The 22039-nt window shown below is 41.1% G+C and overlaps 1 protein-coding gene across 1 annotated transcript in view; it reads right to left on the bottom strand.

Annotated features, from left to right (window-relative positions):
- atp6v1ba (ATPase, H+ transporting, lysosomal, V1 subunit B, member a) overlaps positions 1-22039 on the bottom strand; it is a 199072-nt gene that overhangs the window by 26506 nt on the left and 150527 nt on the right. Inside the window, exons 9-12 of the mRNA XM_034184230.1 lie at positions 8411-8534; positions 5229-5379; positions 1039-1121; positions 301-405 (exon numbers count right to left, since the gene is read on the bottom strand). Of these exons, the coding sequence (XP_034040121.1) occupies positions 301-405; positions 1039-1121; positions 5229-5379; positions 8411-8534 (463 nt within the window). The remainder of the gene's footprint in view (positions 1-300; positions 406-1038; positions 1122-5228; positions 5380-8410; positions 8535-22039) is intronic.

Here is a 22039-nt window from a genome sequence, read left to right as displayed (position 1 = left end):
GGAACATACCACGGATCCTCTGGTTACAAGCTCGCCTTTGTAACCTCTAGCCCACCATGGGAAAGACAGCAACATGACAGTCACATGTACACCAACAACTCTAATGGACAAGCTCAAGAGGAAACATCAAACCTCTGCTGTTCTGGATAAATGGCTTTTCTTAAATGTGACCAATTATATGTGTAAAATCTGCTTATGTCACTTTTCTCAAAGACTTTACAATAAGAGAGCCAAGTGTTGAATAAGTGAACTCAAGCTGTTAGTTTAGTTACAAGATGACGTAGTAGTAGGAGATGTTACCAGCTGGTTAGAGACATCAGCATGGTCCTTCCTGGTCATCCCCTCACCAATGGCAGACTTCATCAGACGGGACAGTGAGGGTAATACATTGATGGGTGGGTAGATCTGAAGGAAGGAAAAAAAAAAACAGAACCAGACTCTCTGATTACATCTCTGATCAATGAAAATGTAAACTCAAGTTAAACACAACTGAGCAACTAGTGGCTACACAGGAACACTTTTGGAGAGAACTGCCTTCTACTTCCTCTGAGTGAGAAGCAAAAAGAGGTCAACTTAACAGCATGAATAAGGAAGCTGTTGCATTTGTACCTACATAGTTTTTGATTGATTTGTTGGATAGGATTACTCATAAACCTATGTAATGATTTTCATAAAACCTGATGAAACAGTTGGATTCTGGTTTTGAATGAAACCGCTGCACTTAGATGTGAATTCTTCTGAAGGACCACAGCCACAAGAAAAAATCCATTATTTTGAATGGTGGCCTTGTAGTTCTCAGAGCAATAAAACTATTTCCTCAGAATTCTAGATTTATTCTCTTAACATCACAATTGTTTTGTTAAAAAGTAACACACTCTTTTTCAAGGTGGCCCATATAGGGAGATGTCCCACGTGTATAATTTAATTCTCCTTCTCAGGACTTTTAAACAGTTCATGCTCCATCTGAGAGAGTCCAGATTTACTTATCAAGTTCAAACATGCCGGATCATCACACCGCATTAAATGTCTGATAAATACCTGTCTGTTGTGCAGCTGTCTATCAACATAGACCTGGCCCTCAGTGATGTACCCGGTTAAATCAGGAATTGGATGTGTGATATCTGTCAAGAACAAAAGTGTGTGTGGGGGGGGGGGGGGGGGGGGGAAAGCAGTAGCATTAATAAAGTCCAGCATTTATGAGAATGGTTTCTGACAACTGTACTTACCAAAGGACCAGAACACAGACTCAGACACTTGTACAAACAATTACATAAAAAATAAAATGTTTGGCAGTGGGATAAATACAGTGGTGGGCACAGTTCTGCTAATCCGCTAATTAGCAAAGCTAACTTTTTCATTAGCAGATAAGCTTTTCAGCTAACTCTGAAAATCATCAGCGGACCAATTAGCTTCTGCTAAATTTAGTTCCAGTAACATTCTTGGTGCTGGCATAGTGAGTAGCGCTTAACCGTCAGAAATATCTGTAAAACCTAAAATCCTACATGTTAATTCCTGTGGTGTGTTTTGCAATAATCAGACCACTGTGAGAAGCTCAGTCCTCCCCCAACAGATGAGAGTGGACCGGCTGACAGCTGCTATTGCAAAGACAGAGAGAGAGAGGGGAAAAAAGTAATTTACTTTCAACATACATTGACTCAGACAGTGGGCAGAAGACATGAAATGCAAAGTATTTTTCACTCAGGGTTTTATTTATAAACAACTAATTCCAGACAGTTTAGCAAAATTAACGGCAACTGAAAATATGATATTGCACATTTTTTTTAAAGTAATGCGCTAATTCTGAAGGTCTGAGCATTAAACAGACATATGTGCTGAAAGGCATTATGGGAAATTCAAATGCTCTGCTCTCATCACTTCCTCCTCCTCCCCTCCATCAAAAGGAAAGAGAACAGTGCCATCAACTGGATGGGAGTGTGAACAGACCAACATACTTGTGAATCTCAAACGCAGTTTTATGCTCAGAATGTCTCAATATAAGTGGATCACCAATCACACGCATTGTAAAAACCAACACACAAGTTACAGTAACTTTACAAGGGGTGTCAAATTGGCATTTTCTTTGTTTATTTCAGTTTCACGGCAGTATATTATTTTAAAGTACCACAATTCACCCCATTGAGATATCCCATAATCCCTTGCATACCAGAGAAGTTGCTGCAGTCAAAATAACACTGAGAAACCACACGACGATAACTGCAAATGATTATATGACCAAAATGTAATTTTTATGCCTTTCATAACATTTTTAAGAGACTGCTGCATGAGACCCTGAAAACTTGCTAAAACAAATATTCCAAATATGTGTATATGTCTGCTACGTTTAACCTGAGTGGAACTTCATAAACGCAAACCGAATTTCAGACATCTTATATACATTACTCTGGAACAACCAGTGCTATAAAGGGCAATAAGCAGGACGTTAAAGAGCAAACTTCAGTTTCCTCCAGAATGACATGAACATGAAGCGATCACGACTCACAGTGATTCCCCGCCCACTGTAAATCTTGCAGGTTTACATAAAACAAACAATAACAACGTCTATAAACCCAGATCATATATTCACAAGAGTTTTAGGCTCAATATACAAAGAGTTTTATGTTGGGATGATAATGCTGTTGTTCGTGGTTAGCTGTAACTTCTGTTAATTTTTTAGAGGTTTATCAGTTTAGCATTATAAAAGTTAACTTTTCATTTGGTGGATTATTGGTTATCAAAGCTAACTTTCTGATTAGCTGTGCCCACCACTGGATAAACATAAAAGCAAAGTAAATAATATATGGGGAAAGTTTTAAAATTTCTGTTCACACTAACAAACACCAAAATATTAAACTGAATTTTATTGTTATTTTATTAAAATGTATATATTCTCATAATCTGCATAGAGGGTTTTTTTTTATGGGTATGTTGGAATTTTTAAATTGTAATTTTTTTCTCCATCACATTTACATTGATCATCAAAATGGTAAGTTCTTTCAGATTCTCCCTTGGGGTCGTCACATGTTGATATGGCACAGGTTTTAGAGAATGGGCAGAGGTGGTTCTTGAACCGGGAACCTTCCATTCTGGAAACAAGTGCACTAACTGCTTGGCCATCAATGTAAAGACGCTACACCAAAATATTAAACTGAATTTTATTGTTATTTTATTAAAATGTATATATTCTCATAATCTGCATAGAGGGTTTTTTATGGGTATGTTGGAATTTTTAAATTGTAATTTTTTTCTCCATCACAACATTTACATTGATCATCAAAATGGTAAGTTCTTTCAGATTCTCCCTTGGGGTCGTCACATGTTGATATAGCACAGGTTTTAGAGAATGGGCAGAGGTGGTTCTTGAACCGGGAACCTTCCATTCTGGAAACAAGTGCACTAACTGCTTGGCCATCAATGTAAAGACGCTACTCAGTAAACTTATCTAGTTGTTTTCACTAATCTGCTGTTTCTCTGCATTTTTATAATGCCCACTCTACTTACATTTTTGCAAAGTTAATGCTAAATGCATGGCCTTTGTATCTTGGATCTAAAATGAGCACTTAACCACAGAAAGCATGTGTTACCATATTTCAATACATAGATGAGGACAACACCCCCCACCCCCATGACATTTAACATTTTCCAATACTTTCTCAAGTGCTTTCTTAACAGATCAAGAAACTTTCAACAGAACATTTCTAAACATCCTAGTTTTATTTTGGATACTTAACATTATTTTCCTGTGCACAGAGAAACAAAATTATTTCACAAAAACTACCAGGGTCAGAATTATTAGCCCTCCTGATGCTAATGGTTAACTGTGTATTCTTTTTGCTGGATAGCAGCATGCAGTCATTTTTTTGTAGTTTTCAACGAGTCTCAGACATGTCTCCTGAAGAATTCTTCTTTGACACATTTCTCGAGCTCCTCCAGATTGGATGGTCGTCTGGCATGGACCTTGGTCTTTAGTTCACCCAACAGATTTTCAATGGTCAGGGTTTATGCAGGCCAGTCAATAACATTCATTTTGGTCTTCTGGGGGTAGTTCTTCACTAGGAATGACATATGTTTTGGGTCAATGTCATGCTGGAAAACAAAACAACGACCCAGACCAAGTTATGCTGCACAGTGCATGAGGTTTTCATTCAAAATCTTCACATATCCGCCATTCTTCATGATTCCTTGGACCTTAAGGAGATTCCAAGTTCCAGACGCACTGAAGTATTCCCACAGCATAATATTTGTTTCTCCAAACATAAGCAACATCTCTATGGCCAAAGAGCCCTAGCTTCTTCTGATCTGACCAAGTGACACACTTCCAGTATGCATAGTCTTTCTCCAGGCTGTCCTTAGCATACTTCAGTCTGGCTTGAAGATGTCTTTTCTTCAGAAGTGGACCTTTTCTTGGTCTGCAACCTCTCACATACCATTCCTATCCAGGTCTCTCTTTATGAGACTACAATTCCTGATTTGGCCAAGTCATTCTCTCGTGTCTTGGCAGTTGTTCTGGGGTCTTTAGACACATCTCTCACTAGTTTTCTTTCCAGAGTCTGTTGCTTCCTCTTACTGACACACTTGTCCTGTACTGTGTGGTTCTTTTTAAATTTTTTGATGATACTTATCACTCCAGTTCTTGACACTTGAAAACACTATGATAACTTTGTGCATCCTTCTCCTGCTTTGTGAGCATCTGCAATTCTTTTCCTCAAATCTGAATTGTTTTCTCAAGTGACAGCTCAAACTTTGCTACAGTGTTTTACTGTGTGTACATTAGAAGATAACACTCACTTTTAAGTTGATATTACAAGCTTTGTGCATTACAAAATTAAAGCACATCATTGCACAACAGCGGTTTGTGTTATGGTACAACAGAAAAAGGTCAGTTCATAAGCTAATAATAAGAAGCTTATAATTTTGAGTTTTTGATTTTTGTGAAGTAATTTAGTTTCTGTGTGCAAAGTACAATAATGTCAGCAACTCAAAACTCGGATGTTTGGAAATACTGTGTTGAAAATTCCTTGGTGGCCTGAGAGGTTTTAGTGAATGTTTTAAGAATACTTATTGCTGTTGAACCTGACTTCAGGGTGACCACAGCCCTATTTCAATGTTCACACACAAGCCTAAATGCATCTGTCAGCACACTGCACCATCTTATCTGAAGAGAGTGAGTGTGTGCGTGTGTGTGTGTCTCAGTCTGTACTGTACATTAACAATACATTTTAATGTCTAACCATCATTGGGCATGGTGAGAATAGGGATCTGGGTGATGGAGCCATTTCTGCCCTCCACTCGTCCAGCGCGTTCATAGATGGTGGCCAAATCTGTGTACATGTAGCCGGGAAAGCCTCGGCGGCCGGGCACCTCCTCCCTGGCAGCAGACACCTAAAGATGGAGGTGCGTGTGTAGAGAGGGATATGAGAGCTGAGACAACATGACATTGGAACGGAAAGTGTTTCAAAACCAGCTGTTTGTAGATATTGCGAACCTCTTCCAATATTACAAATAAATACATAAATAAAAAGTGAATAAAAATCATTAAATAAAACATAGAAACAAAGTCAATAATGAGATGCTACCTGTTCAAAAGTTTACATACCCTCAGTTCTTAATGTGTATTTTCACCTTTAGCATCAATGTCTGCTTACAGTCTTTTGTGACAGTTGTGGATGAGTATCTTTATTTTCTTCGACAGTAGTGCTATCCAATCTTCTTGACAGACAGAAGATCCCGTAAATCCTTGGGTGAACTGCACATTTTTACGATATCCCCAAAGTGACTGTCATGACCATTCCAGAACCATCACTTTTTTTCTGCTGTCATTAAAAGATAGGCCTGGCCTTGTGATTCATATCACTGTCATGATGGAAAGTCCAACTGAGACCCATGTGCAACTTTTGGGCTGATAAGTGCAAATTGTCCTCAGACATTTTCTGACAACATGGTGTATTCATCAATGCCATCAATTCTGACTACATTCCCTGTGCCTTTGTAGCTCACACACCTCAAAGCATCAGAGCCTGACCTCCATGCTCCACAGTAGGGATGATGCACTTTCAACACAGGTCTAGAGTCCTCTCCAAACATAGCATTTATGGTTGTGACCATAAAGTTCATTTCTGATCTCACCACCCCTAATTAGTTTGTTGGAGAAGTTCTGAGGCTTGTCTTGGTACAGTTTAACATATTGTAGGTGTGCGGTTTCGTGACAGTGGTGTAGTTAAGAGTGTTTTTTCTGCCAACTTGACCATGAAGCCCATTTTTGTTCAAGTGCCTCCTTATTGCAGACCTTGAAACAGTCACACCACTTTCTTGCATTGAAGTCTGTATTTCAGCTGAAATGGGCCGAGGGTTTTTCTTTGCATCCTGGATGTTTTCTTTGTTGGTTTCTTTGTTAGAAAACTCTGTTGGTGTACCTGGCCATGGCTTGGTACCAACAGAACACTAACCCTCCACTTCATTATTTACTACACTTTGAACACTACTGACTAGCATTTTTCAAACCTTTGGATTTTTTTTTTATATCCTTTTGTAATTTATACAGTTCAGCTACCTTTTCTTGCAGGTCTTTTGGCAGCTCTTTTGCTTTCCCCACAGTTCAGTAAAAAGAAAAGTCAGTGCACCCCTGAGTGAAATGAACAGAGGTATGTACAAGAGCTTTTTATACAGGAACACTAATTACAATCAAACAAATCACAGGTGTGGAAACCTAACACCATATGACATGCTATGTGATAAAACCAAACACAGATTTTCCAAGATGCACCTCGATATACATTTGCCTCATAGGCATATGCCGTAATTAGGTGGTAGTGTTTCGGACATCATAAAAAGTGAACCATGAATAGAACAAGAGCTCAAAACAGAGGGCAGTGGAGTGCCCAACGGCAGCAATGGCACTGTTCATTTTGGGTGAACTCACACTGTGACGTCTGTACTGCGCCCGAACAACTTACGCCCACAAAGTCCGGACAACGCTGCAAATGAAACTGAGGGGGAAATAAAAGTCCAATTTTCTGTGGAGTGAGTGCTCACTTGCTGCTGAATAAAAGGATAATTTCTATTTAACATTCTAACTGACAGACTTCCCAAAGGAGTGTTTCTGTGAAGCAGAGTCGACTCTGCTGCAGCCATATGAAGTGTGGCACAAACAACAGACGAGCACAGACCAAACATTAGTGACACGACTATTCAATTCAACAATTGCTACTAATATTTTATTATTACTTGGATAATCTCCTTAACAAATGTGTACCACAGTTAGTAGGCAAAAGGTGCAAAGTATTTCCTCTTCTGTCTCCATGAAGGTCTTCTGTGTGAAGTATGATGTACTGATAAGTGTTTGAAAAATTTGAAAACTCTTTTGTACATATGTAAAACATAAACTCACAACTAATGTCCTTGTTCAGTTTTTGCACAGGCCTCATAAAAGTGCTGACCTTGTTTCCCTTAGTCTAAATAAGTTTTCTTCCAAATAGAATAAGAAAAAAAATGGCTCTTTTTGTTCAAAAGTGTACTCTTAAGAAATAAAGTTTTGGTATATTTTTACTGGAAGACCAAAGAAATTTTTTTTCTTTTTCTTCTTGTTTCTCCTCCACTCTGTGTCTTTAGAAAGAGAAGAAGGCAGCCTATGCTAAAATATTAGCCTTAGCGTTTGGGACAACTCCTTTTTGTGATTGGAGGACTGAAGACTGGATTTTATTCGAGACTCTGTATACAGTATGGATCCTGGTGGATGGATTATCACATGTGATGGATTATCACAGATGATTTCAGACCATTTCAGACCACAACACAGACTGATGTTCGGGAAAACTCCGGTTTCAGTTGTGGATTTCGTTTCTACGTGGAACATTTCCTGAAGTGACTGACAGGGGTCCAAGAAAAAAGTGAGCCCAGTGCAAACCCAGCAAAGTGTGGAATTTAGGTATTACTGTTTACATTTTGTTGTGTCTGCTGTGTGCTGCAGCACTGGGTTCGGAACAGACATCCATTTAATCACTTGTTTCTGAGTTGTTGTTTGCTCATCACGTTTTGCTGTTTGGTAGCGACGTTTATACATATTTCCTTGAAATAGGCATGATCGCTAACTGTATTTATCTCGGGAGCCCAAAATTCACCAAAGATATGAGGAAAAGCTCAAAATAGTGATGCAATCACAATTGTGCATGGTACAAACACTTTAGGTGTGACCCAACTCTGTTTTAAACATTCTGCATGACAAGCTCCAAGAATTTCTTTGCAACTTTAATATGCTGTAACAGAAAACTATAATAAAATCTTTGTTAAATTTCAAACATACATGGACCTAACTATGCAACCACTATAAATAAGCAACAAAGGTGGCATGATAAAAATGCATCCCAATATTGCAGCCAATAAAGACAAATAAAAACAAATCTTTTGGTAGTTGTACCTCTCTCAGAGCCTCAGCATAAGAACTCATGTCAGTCAGGATGACCAAGACGTGCTTCTCACACTGATAGGCCAGGTACTCAGCTGTAGTCAGTGCCAGACGAGGCGTGATGATCCGTTCAATTCTGAATAGAAACAGAAGAACAATAAGGACGCTGGTCTGTGGTACACTTTAAAATGTCCACTGAGAACATGTTTGCTCTTCTTTGATGAGGAACAGAAACTTAGTCTTCAAATCACTGATCTTTGGATAACAGAGGATGCTGCTGAAGCTCAAAGACATTGTGATGTTCATAACTGACATTTTTCACCATCACAAAACCAGCCATTTAAAATAAAAAATGTTCAAGCATCATTTGATAAAGTGATTACTGTACAAAACTCGCATCACAAATAAGAAAGGTAACGATTACACACCATGACCTCACAGCCTTTATCCAAATATAGCTGGATGAGGTAAGTGATTGCTTCTCCAGTCTATTGTAGTTGTACCCATACAGTCCTTTATAAAGATTAAGGAGCAACAAGATAAATTCCTTTGTTTTTGAAATACAATGAAGACATTTAGGTTTGAGATCAAAAGATGAACTTGAGAAGACAATTTTAATTCCTGGTATTTACACATAGCTGACCTTTAAAGGGTGATTTGAACAATTTACACTTAAATGATACTAGCGTGTTATCTGTGGGGATCCATGGGCTCTAGATTGGGTAGTGTTTATTAAATAGGTAGCTGACATTTTTCAAGGGGGGCAATAAATTGTGCAAAGTTTCTGTAATGAGTTGGACTGGTGTGTGAGTCCAGAATGTTTTTCTGGACTCACACAAAAAGAACTCAACCCTTTTATTTTATGTTAATTATGGGCACATATTGCAGCGTTTTGGGATTACCTTTCACTGCTATGCAGATGATACTCAGTTATACATGCCGATAACTGCTGGTAATCTCGTTCAGATAAAATCCTTAGAAGATTGCCTTGCAGCAGTGAGAAGTTGGATGTCTAGAAACTTCCTACTTTTAAACTCTGATAAGACTGAAATGATGGTCCTTGGGCCAGTGAGACATCAGCATCAATTTGACCAGTTAACGCGCAGCCTCGGCTCGTGTGTCATACATCACACTGACAAAGTGAGGAACCTTGGGGTAATTCTTGATCCTTCATTGTCTTTTGGCCTCCACATTAGAAATATTACTAGGACTGCTTTCTTCCACCTGCGAAATATAGCAAAGATTCGTCCCATCCTGTCTATGGCTGATGATGAGACCCTGGTCCACGCATTTATCTCTTCTAGATTGGACTACTGCAATGTTCTATTTTCTGGTTTACCGCAGTCTAGCATTAGGGGTCTCCAATTGGTTCAAAATGCTGCAGCCAGACTTTTGACACGAAACAGAAAGTACAACCACATTACACCCATCTTGGCATCCCTTCATTGGCTTCTTGTCCCAGTGAGATCAGATTTTAAGGTTCTGCTACTAACCTATAAAATTATTCATGGACTGGCACCTCCCTACCTAGCTGACCTAATTCAACCTTATGTACCGGCCCGGGCTTTACGTACTCAGGGTACAGGACTATTTTGTGTCCCTAAGGTGAATAAGAAGTCTGCGGGTCACAGAGCTTTCTCTTATTGTGCCCCTGTTCTGTGGAATGATCTCCCTGCGTCAATAAAACAGTCAGATTCTGTGGAGATTTTCAAGTCCAGACTTAAGATGCATTTATTTTCCCTTTCATATGGATAGCATACTGGTACAGTTTTGTTTTACGCTTTTTACTCTTTTAATTCATTTATTAGTAATTGGAGCAGGCTGCGGCCTCAACTTTACCTAAATTCTGGGTCTTTTAGTGAAGTTTAGGGCTAGTGGCCGGTGATCACCTTAGTATTTCTCTGTTTTTCTTCTTGTTTAATGCTGGCAAATTATATAGTATTTTTTGTCTTTCTGATGCCTGATTCTGTTTTTTCCTCTCTGTTTAAGGTGCAGCTCCATCCAGAGATGGGAGTGTATTCGTGTTGGCAAACCTCCTGTCCTGTCCTGCCTTAAAGTAGTTATAAATTGTTTAGGTTCTTGTTATCATATACACACTATTATTATCAGTATTATTATTTAATTATTACTTCTATTTTGTCATTTGATTTTTAAATGAACCACAATGGAAGAAAGTGTTTTCACTTTCTTGTGTCATCCATGTATTTTTATTAATGTATTTACAATTACATTATGTGGTTACATTGAACTTACTAAATAAAATCATGCTTTTAGTATAAGGAATGGTGTGTTAGTCCAGAATGTAAGTAACATTACCTAATATCATCACATACGGACACAGTCGGACCTCTGGATTATTTAATGTAGAATTTTCATGGTGGATTTTTTCTTTTCTTCACCTCAGAGCAGAGATGATGTTTTCAGCTGCTGCCATTCACAGCACTGTGGCCAAAGAATGCACTAACTGATATTTGCGATTTGATACAAAGAAAATGAGAAATATATTTTCTTATTACTTAAATGATTGGTTTAAAATTGCAAAACTGACTCTATAAGCTTGAAATACAATTGAACTAGTACATTTTCAGCAACATTTCAGTTCATTTTTCAGATGTTCTGTGCTGGGTGGCACAACCAATTTGAACAGGAGAGCCGGGTGGAAATTTGCAGTACCGAGCGGGGCCGCCTGGCACCCACCGTGGCTAGAACCCTGTCCATCGCAATACTTTTCTCAGTGACAGCATTATGACTGCCACGGATGCAAATTCCATAAGGGTTTTGTCACATCCCTCGACCATCATTTCCTAATGATTTTCTTGATATTTTTTTAAAGCTTCTTGTTGAGATGTCAACTGTGCTCAACACAATGGTATTTATGAATTTCAGTCTAAGCATGCATGGTGGCAGTTCTCGATCTTCCACTAAATTTGCTAATTGTTTTGTTAATTGTACGTCATGTCCGTAGACCCAACTGTACCTTAGCGTTTGCTAGGGTTGAGCCAGATCCTCGTTTCAGACGAGTATCCGATACAGATAAAGCATTTTTGACGAGCACGAGCATGATCCGAATAAAACTCAATATCTGTGCTCATGCTGAAGGAAAATTCTCATTGGCTAACTGACTGTCTTCACGCTCTGTGATTGGCCAGTCACACACACAGCGCCCACCCCGCCCAACACAGACATGTCTGTCTGCAGCTTCTCTCACACACATACACAACACAGACAGGATCTCTCTCTGTGCTTGGGTGGATTCTACCTTACGTTGCTCTGTAAAATAGTTCCTTTACTATTGTTATCAAAAACATGTTCATGTTCTGAGTTTATTAAAAAAACTTGTTCTATAAATAGGTAATTTACTATTATGATCAAAAACATTGAATCTCAATTCTGAGGCTGTCCTATAAATATTCATTCATAGACTTAAAAATATTCATGTTCTGAGTTCATAAAAACTTGTTCTGTAAATAGTTCTCTTACTTTTGTGATCAAAAACATTTATTTGAATCTCAATTTTGAGGCTGTTATATAAATAGTTTTCAAATAAACAATAAATATAGCAACTTCTGACCAATCCATATCAATTTCAGACTCAAAATAATGTACTGATTAAAGCCCCAGCAATTTCAGGTTAAACCACGCCCACTTCTGGTTTAGGCCACGCCCACTACGAGTACAGATACAGATCATTTAGATGGTTGAACAGATACAGATAGTGGTGTATTCACTCATCCCTAGCGCTCGCAGTAATCTAACCTATTATTGTTAAATACTAATATTATTAACAACTTTCATGCCTACTGTGATACTATATCACTCCATCTCATGCTTCATCTCTACTTTCTTCTTGTGTTTTCACTATTCTGCACTTCTCTATATTTTCCAACAAAAATCCAGTGTTCATCAATTCATTGTCAAAGTGACAAAAGCTTTCCTGCATACTACTTACACCTTACTTCAACACTGATGCATACCTATTCTTCATCTTGTCTCCATAAACCAGTCTTGCTCTGTTGTGTGCAATGCTATGTCCGTAGACCCAGTAAATCATTTACAGTTGTCCTTCAAATTTTGATTTTTTCCACCTATTAACATGTTCTCTGAGACTGATGCAAACTGAACGATCATGCTTGAAGTCACGCTTGTAGTCTGAGATAATGACTTCAGAACATATAGTAATTTCTTCACCTTTTCTTTTCAGAAATCTGATGAACCATGGGTAAAGCCAGTGAAAAAGTGAGGTGACAAAAGCAGGCAGAAAAAAAAAGCTAGATGGCAAAAAAAAGCTGAGAAAGACACATTCCAAATGAGTACAACAGACAAAAAGAAAAGGACAGAAAGATGACTGATGGACAATAAATTTGTTGAGCTTCAACTGAAGTTACTGTTTCAGATTTCTTGATGTCACATCCATAGACCAGTATTTTGGAAATATGCTCAATACCATTATGTTTTTGCTGCTTGCACCAGTTAAATAAGTATCTTGGCTCCAAAATTAAGATATTTCCATAAAATAACTAATAATAAATAATCACAATTAACTTTTGGAGTTTGGTGGCCGCCATTTTGGCACAGTATGCAAATTTCAGCCAATAAGCATACCAAACGGCAAATGTCAGCTCTCCAGTTTGTCCGTCATCGAAGTTATATACACACACACACACACACACACACACACACACACACACACACACACACACACACACACACACACACACACACACACACACACACACACACACACACACACACACACACACGCGGCACTCAGTTCAATTCCACAATCCTAAGTTAAATTCCATGTAGAGAATGTTTGTTGTACATTTAATGTACAATGACATCAAAGGCTCTTCTTTCAAGGTCAAATTTTTTCCAACATGATTATTTCAAGGACACAATATGCCAGCTCCTTTGATTTCGGTTTTGTGATACTGCTGTGATGTGATGATGATGGAAAACTGGCCCTCTTTCTGGGATCGCTGTAGCTTGCTGATGCCGGATAGCCTTCACCCTACTGGTGAAGGTGCCGCCATCTCATCTGCGAACAAAGATACATTTCTACAGGGAGGGTAACATTAGGACTCCAGAGCAGGCCATGGAGCAGGTGATCAGAGATCCTACAGGGCCTACTATTCATGTGGCTGTGGAGTCCACTAGCTTAGCAGGAAATTTTTCATGTTGTGGCTTGTTTCCGCAAACGTTCCCATAAAGATTGTAGAGTGCCATGTTTTGCAAATTCAGTGGATGTTATTATGTTGGGTAACAGTATGGGGGGGGGCACCAGCTGATTCTGCAACGTATCCAAAAATTCCATGTGTATTATGTTCAGCCCGTGCAGAACTTCATAAACCTAAACTAAGGCATCTTACATATATTAGATCAGAACCACCACAAATGCCAAAAGTCAAAATGCCAACCCTAGTAAGGTACTTAGTTTAGGTCTCATTAATATGAGGTCACTGTCCTGAAAATCAGTGCTAATAAATTATCTAATTTTGGACCACCTCCTAGATATGACTGGTTTATGTGAAATCTGGCTGACGCCTATCATTGCCCTCCACTTAAATGAAGGATGCCCATCGGTGTACACATTTAGTTATGTCCCTCATGATACAAAGCAAGATGGAGGCGTCAGTTTAATTAATAAATCCGAGTTTAGCTTAATGGCTCTTGGGAATCCAAAATATATCTCATTTGAACAGTTGGCTCTTTGCTCTGCTCAGAAGGCCACTTATAGCCACGATCAAGAGAGTAAAATTCAAATAAATTACTTTGTTGCAGGCCCCATAATATTCTGAATTCTTAGATGAATTCGGTGAGTTTAGCTCTGATTTGGCAACTTGTGCGGCTAACATTCAGGGACATTATAGATGCATATGCTGCATCTGATAAGTATTCACAGCGCTTCACTTTTTCCACATTTTGTTATGTTACAGCCTTATTCCAAAATGGATAAATTTTTTCCCTCAAAATTCTACACACAAAACGCTATAATGACAATGTTAATAAAGTTTTTTATTATTATTATTATTATTGTTGCAAATTTATTAAAAAATTCATGTACATAAGTATTCAGTCTTTGCCATGAAGCTCAAAACTGAGCCCATCCTTGAGATGTTTCTACAGCTTAACTGGAGTCCATCTTGGGTAAAATCAGCTGATTGGACAAGAACTGGAAAGACACACACTTGTCTACATATAAGGTCCTACAGTTGACAGTGCATGTCAGAGCACAAACCAAGCATGAAGTCAAAGCAAATGTCTGTAGACCTCCAAGCCAAGATTGTCTTGAGGCACAAATTTGGGGAAGGGTACAGAAACATTTCTACTGCTTTGAAGGTTCAAATCAGCACAGCCTCCATCATCCCTAAATAGAAGCCGTTTGGATCCACCAGGACTCTTACTGTGATACTTCACGGAGACGTGGTTAAATGCACAGACACCAGACTGCGCGCTCCAACTAGAGGGATTCCAACTCCTCCACGCAGACAGAGACCGAGCACTCTCTGGTGGAAAAACTAGAGGGGGAGGACTCTGCTTCTATATCAACAACGCCTGGTGCTCCGATGTGACTGTGATCTCCCAACACTGCTGTCCCTCTCTGGCATATCTCCTCATAAACTGCAGAGCGTTCTACTCTCCACGTGAGTTTAACTCTTTCATACTTTGCTCTGTGTATATTCCACCGAGCGCGGACGTGCATGAGGCCGAGCGCGCGCTCGTGGATCAGATTATGAGCGTGGAGATAGACCTTCCGGATTCTCTTCTTATAATTCTCTGTGATTTTAACAAAGGGAATCTCAGTCAGGAATTACCAAAATACAAACAGTTTGTTAAATGCCCGACCAGAGAAGGGAGCACGTTAGATCATTGTTACACGACAGTGAGTGGCGCCTACCGCGTGGTGGCCCGTGCAGCTTTGGGACTCTCAGACCACGTGATGGTCCACTTGATCCTCACGTACAGACAGAGACTAAAACTCTGTAAACCTGTTGTGAGGACATCTAAAGTGTGGAGCAATGAAGCTGTAGAGGAGCTACGCGTGTGCTTGGCCACCACGGATTGGGATATGTTTGAGGCTTCAACAGACAGTCTAGATGACTACACGGACACTGTGACGTCATATATTCATTTCTGTGAAGACAGCATCATCCCACAGCGCACCAGGGTGAGATACAACAACGACAAGCCCTGGTTCACACCTAAACTCCGGCAGCTCCGTCAGCAGAAAGAGGTGGCTTTCAGAGAAGGAGACAGAGACAGCTACAGAGGTGCAAAGTACAGATTTAGCAAGGAGGTGGCAAAGGCTAAAAGGGCTTTCACAGTGGCGTATTCGTAGAGCTGCTCATTACAGCATATCGTCTACGCTGTAAAGAGCAGCTCTCGATACGCTGTAATGAGCAGCTCTCCGCCCACTTCACGAGGAGTTTTTTCTCAATACGTAGCAGTATGTTGAGGGCTACGCGCGTAGGACGGAAGAAATTAAACCTGTTTAATTTTCTTCAGCGTACAGCACAGCATGGAGCCTCCACGGGAGTCCAAGCAGCAGCACCATGCTACTGTCCGCTATTGTGAGCCCGCCCACGCGCTGCAACACGGACTGTGCGCAACTTCACATCTCCCTGTTGTTCTTCTGGAGCTATAAATACTGCGAGATCGTTGCTTCACTTTATCATACTGGACGAGGACTGTTTCAGTGTCGCATCATTTCATAAAACCGCTCTCTCTCACACACACAGAGAGAGAGTGAGCACGCGCGCGCAAGAGAGCGCTTTCAAATTCACTCAGATTCCTCTAAATAAAATCTCTCTCTCGCTCAGAGAGAGAGAGATTTTAAATAGTCACAGCTGTGATTATAGAGAAAGAGAAAGAGAGAGAGAGAGGTTTTATTCAGAGGAGTGAGTCTCCTTATAGCGCTCTCTCGTGCGCGCGCTCTCCCTCTCATAAACGCCACTCGCTGCATGTCGGTGCGCTCATCAAACGCCCTGATCGATCAGAGAAAAGAGATGACTCTAAAATAAACTTTCACTCGCTGCATAAAAAAATAATAATAATAATGTTAAATGACTATCGCACCACACCATGTAGTAGAGAACGAGAGAGAGAGAGAGAGAGAGAGAGAGAGAGACTGCTTAAAATAAAATAAAACCGATCTCTCTCTCGCGCGCGCTCTCCCTCTCTCTCAGAGCTCACTTCACAGAGGCAGAAAATAGCACTGAACTGGTGCAAGACAGCACACGTGACTGTGTGCACACATGAACACATGTGAACACACACACTCATGATAAAATCCCACTGATTTTCAAGCGCAGCCGTCTGGAGAGAACTGAAAAAAAAAGGGGAAGTGGTTTTTTTTGCGGCAAAAGAAACACGTGCTGTGCACACAAACACGCAGCTATACAAACGGAATGAACACTCGGGGTACGTGCGCACTCCAGGCGTACTAAAATAGCCACACACGCCGCAATACGCAGCTCTACTAACGGAATGCACAATGGAAAAAAACAAGCATGTATGTATTTGGGGCGTATTTCAGTGACTCACAACGCCGCAATGAGCAGCCGTACGAATACGCCACTGTGAAAGCCCCGTAAATCCATGTACAGTTCACGTCTGCAGCAAAGGTTCTCTGCCAACCACTCGGCCTCTGTGTGGAGGGGGTTGAAAGAGATCACCAACTACAAGCCTAAAGCACCTCGTTCTACTGACGACCTCAAGCTGGCCAACGACCTGAACATCTTCTATTCACGCTTTGAAGACAAGGACTCACCCCCCCCCCCCCCCCCCCCCCCCCCCCCCACACACAGCTGGATATTCAAACACTCTGGACCTCCCCCCTCTCACCGCTGCCCTCCCCCCGTTGCCCTCTCGGTCCAAGAGGAGGATGTGAGAAGACATTTCAAAAGGCTGAATCCACGTAAGGCCCCGGGCCCAGACTGTGTCTCTCCTGCCACCCTGAGACACTGCGCTGATGAGCTGGCCCCAGTCTTCACGGAGATCTTCAACACCTCCCTGGAGTCATGCCATGTTCCAGTCTGTTTCAAGTCCTCCATCATAGTTCCAGTCCCCAAGAAACCACGCGTCACTGGACTTAATCAATCAATTCAATCAATTTTATTTATTTAGCGCCAAATCACAACAAACAGTTGCCCCAAGGCGCTTTATATTGTAAGGCAAGGCCATACAATAATTACGTAAAAACCCCAACGGTCAAAACGACCCCCTGTGAGCAAGCACTTGGCGACAGTGGGAAGGAAAAACTCCCTTTTAACAGGAAGAAACCTCCAGCAGAACCAGGCTCAGGGAGGGGCAGTCTTCTGCTGGGACTGGTTGGGGCTGAGGGAGAGAACCAGGAAAAAGACATGCTGTGGAGGGGAGCAGAGATCAATCACTAATGATAAAATGCAGAGTGGTGCATACAGAGCAAAAAGAGAAAGAAACACTCAGTGCATCATGGGAACCCCCCCAGCAGTCTAAGTCTATAGCAGCATAACTAAGGGATGGTTCAGGGTCACCTGATCCAGCCCTAACTATAAGCTTTAGCAAAAAGGAAAGTTTTAAGCCTAATCTTAAAAGTAGAGAGGGTGTCTGTCTCCCTGATCCGAATTGGGAGCTGGTTCCACAGGAGAGGAGCCTGAAAGCTGAAGGCTCTGCCTCCCAATCTACTCTTACAAACCCTAGGAACTACAAGTAAGCCTGCAGTCTGAGAGCGAAGCGCTCTATTGGGGTGATATGGTACTATGACTACAGGCCTGTGGCTCTCACGTCTGTAGTCATGAAGGCCTTCGAACGCCTGGTTTTATCCCACCTGAAGTCCATCACCGACCCCCTCCTGGACCCCCTGCAGTTTGTCTACAGAGCCAACAGGTCTGTAGATGACGCCATAAACCTGGCCCTGCACTCCATCCTGCAGCACATGGACTCCCCAGGAACCTACGCTAGGATCCTGTTTGTGGACTTCAGCTCTGCATTCAACACCATCCTTCTGGCTTTGCTCCAGGACAAGCTTTCTCTGCTCCACGTGCCCGACTCCACCTGCAGGTGGATCACAGACTTCCTGACGGACCGGAGTCAACGTGTGAGGCTGGGAAAGAATGTCTCGAACACTCGGGCTCTCAGCACAGGATCTCCACAGGGCTGTGTCCTTTCCCCTCTGCTCTTCTCCCTGTACACTAAGTGCTGCACCTCCAGCCACGACTCTGTAAAGCTCATCAAGTTTGCGGATGACACCACCCTCATCGGACTCATTTCGCATGGGGATGAGTCTGCCTACAGGAGGGAGGTGGACCGGCTGGTGACCTGGTGCAGCAGCAACAACTTGGAGCTCAACGCCCAGAAAACAGTGGAGATGATCATGGACTTCAGGAAAGCCACAGCCCCCCACCCTCACCAACAGCCCCATCACCACTGTGGACTGTCACCGCTTCCTCTGCACCACCATCACCCAGGACCTCAAGTGGGAGTCAACCATCAGCTCCCTCATCAAGAAGGCCCAGCAGAGGATGAACTTCCTGCAGCAGCTGAAGAAGGCCAAGCTGCCTGTTCAGCTGATGGTGCAGTTCTACATGGCCATCATCGAGCCCATCCTCTGCTCCTCCATCACGGTGTGGTACGCCAGGGCCACAGCCAGGGACAGACACAGACTGCAGTGCATTGTGGCCTCTTCTGAGAAGGTGATCGGCTGTAGCATTCCATCTCTCCACGACCTGCACGTCTCCAGGACTCTGGGCCAAACAGGTCGGATCACAGCCGACCCTTTTCACCGTGCACACAGTCTATTCAAACCACTCCCCTCGGGCAGGAGGCTACGTTCCATCCAGACCAGAACCTCCCACCATAAGAACAGTTTCTTCCCCTCTGCCGTTAGACTCATGAACACCTCATAACTCAGTCACCTTAACCTTAACTCTGTCACTTTATCATTTTATCACAGGTCACTTTAGACAATGTACTTTGGTTTTTAATTGCACTCCTCCCACTGCACTGTTTTTGTGTTTCTCTGTTCTTCTGTTGCACACAGCCTTTCATATTTCATATTTTATCTTATATTTTATCTTATTTTGGCATATATTTTATATTTTATCTTAGCATTTTATATTGCTCTCTCCTTAATGTTGCACCATTATATCAAAGCAAATTCCTAGTCTGTGAATCCTGTTCATTGGCAATGGCAATAAACTTCTTCTGATTCTGTGCATGCAGATAACTATGCTGTAATGCAGTCTATCAGTCTGTATTTATCAATATTCAAAATCCATTTTACCTTTATATCTGTTCAACCAAATGTTCTACCAAATACCAACAATACTTGCACATATACTGCACCTCCCTCATATACATCTCTGCCACACCAAACTTCCTCACACAATACCACACCTTGTATCTATGCAGTCTGTCATAGGCTTTAAGTCAAACAAACAATACAGCTCCTCCTGGCCTTCTTTACACTTATCCATGAGCACTTTCAGAGCAAATATTGCGCATCTGCAGTGTTCAGTCTGTGTAATTTAAAGCTATTCATACTGGAAAGTTATGTAAAATTCTTCTTTGAACATTACTAGTCTTTGATGGACAAGTTGTTGAGATATGAATTTCATGTTTTTCAATTCATCTAATTTCAGATTATTACTCCCCACTTGTGGCGCCACTTGTGACTGATTACTATGAAATTTGGCAGGCAGGCAGGTTTTTTTTAATTTTCTGTGTCATTGGACCATGTTTCATGTTTAGTGAACTTAATTGTCTTAACAACATAAACACGTGAGTGTCCATTAAAGGTATGTGGAAGTTGTGGAACGAACACGGATCACCTCCCGAGCCCCTGTGGGACCCATGCAACTCCCTACATTTCAAATGGTGGAATTTGGGCCTGACTGGCAGAACCACATGGGAGATGGTGTAATCACTCCAAGTTTAATGTCAAGACAATAAACGTCAACCAAGGTGTCCTTTCTATTACAGCACATCCACTGAATAACAGCGATGACTCCCCCATGTAAGCATCCTGTTGAGGGTGCTTCTCTCTGCCACTCTTGAGACACTCCAGTTCAGTGCCAACAACACAGCCCGCCTTCTTCACAAGCCTGTCTACTTGTCCAGTGTCACTGTTCTTTGTGCTGTCTTGCCAGCAAACAACAGCATAAAGGAGGAGCATCATCTGAGTGTTATTTGCATAATGAGGCATGCCCACATTATGCAGTCATCACCAAATTGTTGCATTCAACTTAGATGTGATCCACAATTACAACAAAGTGAACTTAATCCAATTCAGTGCATGTATTTTCAGTAAATTTTTGCCATGTCTCCCATTTGTGGTGTCCTCTAGTGACCTATATCTACCAAATTTGGTAGACAGCCTTTGCTCATTGCTTCGTATCACTGTTCAGCGTTTCATGTTTATCCCAAGCAATGTTGGGAATATATGGAAGATTTTTCTGATTTGACTGCTCCCTGCAGTAGGTTCTATTTAATGAAGTTGGCAGCTTTTGACCTACCAAGCTCATTTTAATAACTTTAGCTCCTAATGGTCCACAGATACCACTTGCAAAGACTGGTGTCGATCAAAGTTACAGCTTAGGACAAGAAAGACTTTAAAGTTTTTAAATATTTTACAATACTGCATAAAATACTGCGAAAAAAATTAGGTGTGACAAATATCAGAATATTTCTCACACTTGAAAGAATCTGGGGATGTGTGAATGTTGATTGTACTGTTGTGGAGTTTGATAAAAGTAAAAAAAGCACAAAAGGTCAATTTTGCTGAGGCCCTACCTTGTGCTGGTCTGTATCATGCCTAAAACATTTCAGCTTGAATGGTGTGAGCCATGCCATCTTTTCTAATTAAAAAGCCAATAGGCTGAGCCCCTTTCAACAATCATGATGTACTTATGTATTTCAAGTAATGCCTGTCCCAATATTATCCATGTCAAATTTGGTGCAATTCTGATTAACCAATTTTGAGATATAAACTGTAGAGACTGACGGCGCCCCTTAAGTGTCCAATCAAAACCATTTTAATCAGGCAGCCTCTCTCTACTACAACCCCTGGCAAAAATTATGGAATCACCGGCCTCGGAGGATGTTCATTCAGTCGTTCAATTTTGTAGAAAAAAAGCAGATCACAGATATGACACAAAACTAAAGTCATTTCAAATGACAACTTTCTGGCTTTAAGAAACACTATAAGAAATCAGGAAAAAAGATTGTGGCAGTCAGTAACAGTTACTTTTTTAGACCAAGCAGAGGGAAAAAAATATGGAATCACTCAATTCTGAGGAAAAAATTATGGAATCATGAAAAACAAAAGAACGCTCCAACACATCACTAGTATTTTGTTGCACCACCTCTGGCTTTTATAACAGCTTGCAGTCTCTGAGGCATGGACGTAATGAGTGACAAACAGTACACTTCATCAATCTGGCTCCAACTTTCTCTGATTGCTGTTGTCAGATCAGCTTTGCAGGTTGGAGCCTTGTCATGGACCCTTTTCTTCAACTTCCACCAAAGATTTTCAATTGGATTAGGATCCGGACTATTTGTAGGCCATGACATTGACCCTATGTGTCTTTTTGCAAGGAATGTTTTCACAGTTTTTGCTCTATGGCAAGATGCATTATCATCTTGGAAAATGATTTCATCATC

The sequence above is a fragment of the Thalassophryne amazonica genome, chromosome 13 (assembly GCF_902500255.1).
Source record: "Thalassophryne amazonica chromosome 13, fThaAma1.1, whole genome shotgun sequence".
Lineage (NCBI taxonomy): Eukaryota > Metazoa > Chordata > Actinopteri > Batrachoidiformes > Batrachoididae > Thalassophryne > Thalassophryne amazonica.
This window is presented reverse-complemented; position numbering and strand designations above follow the sequence as displayed.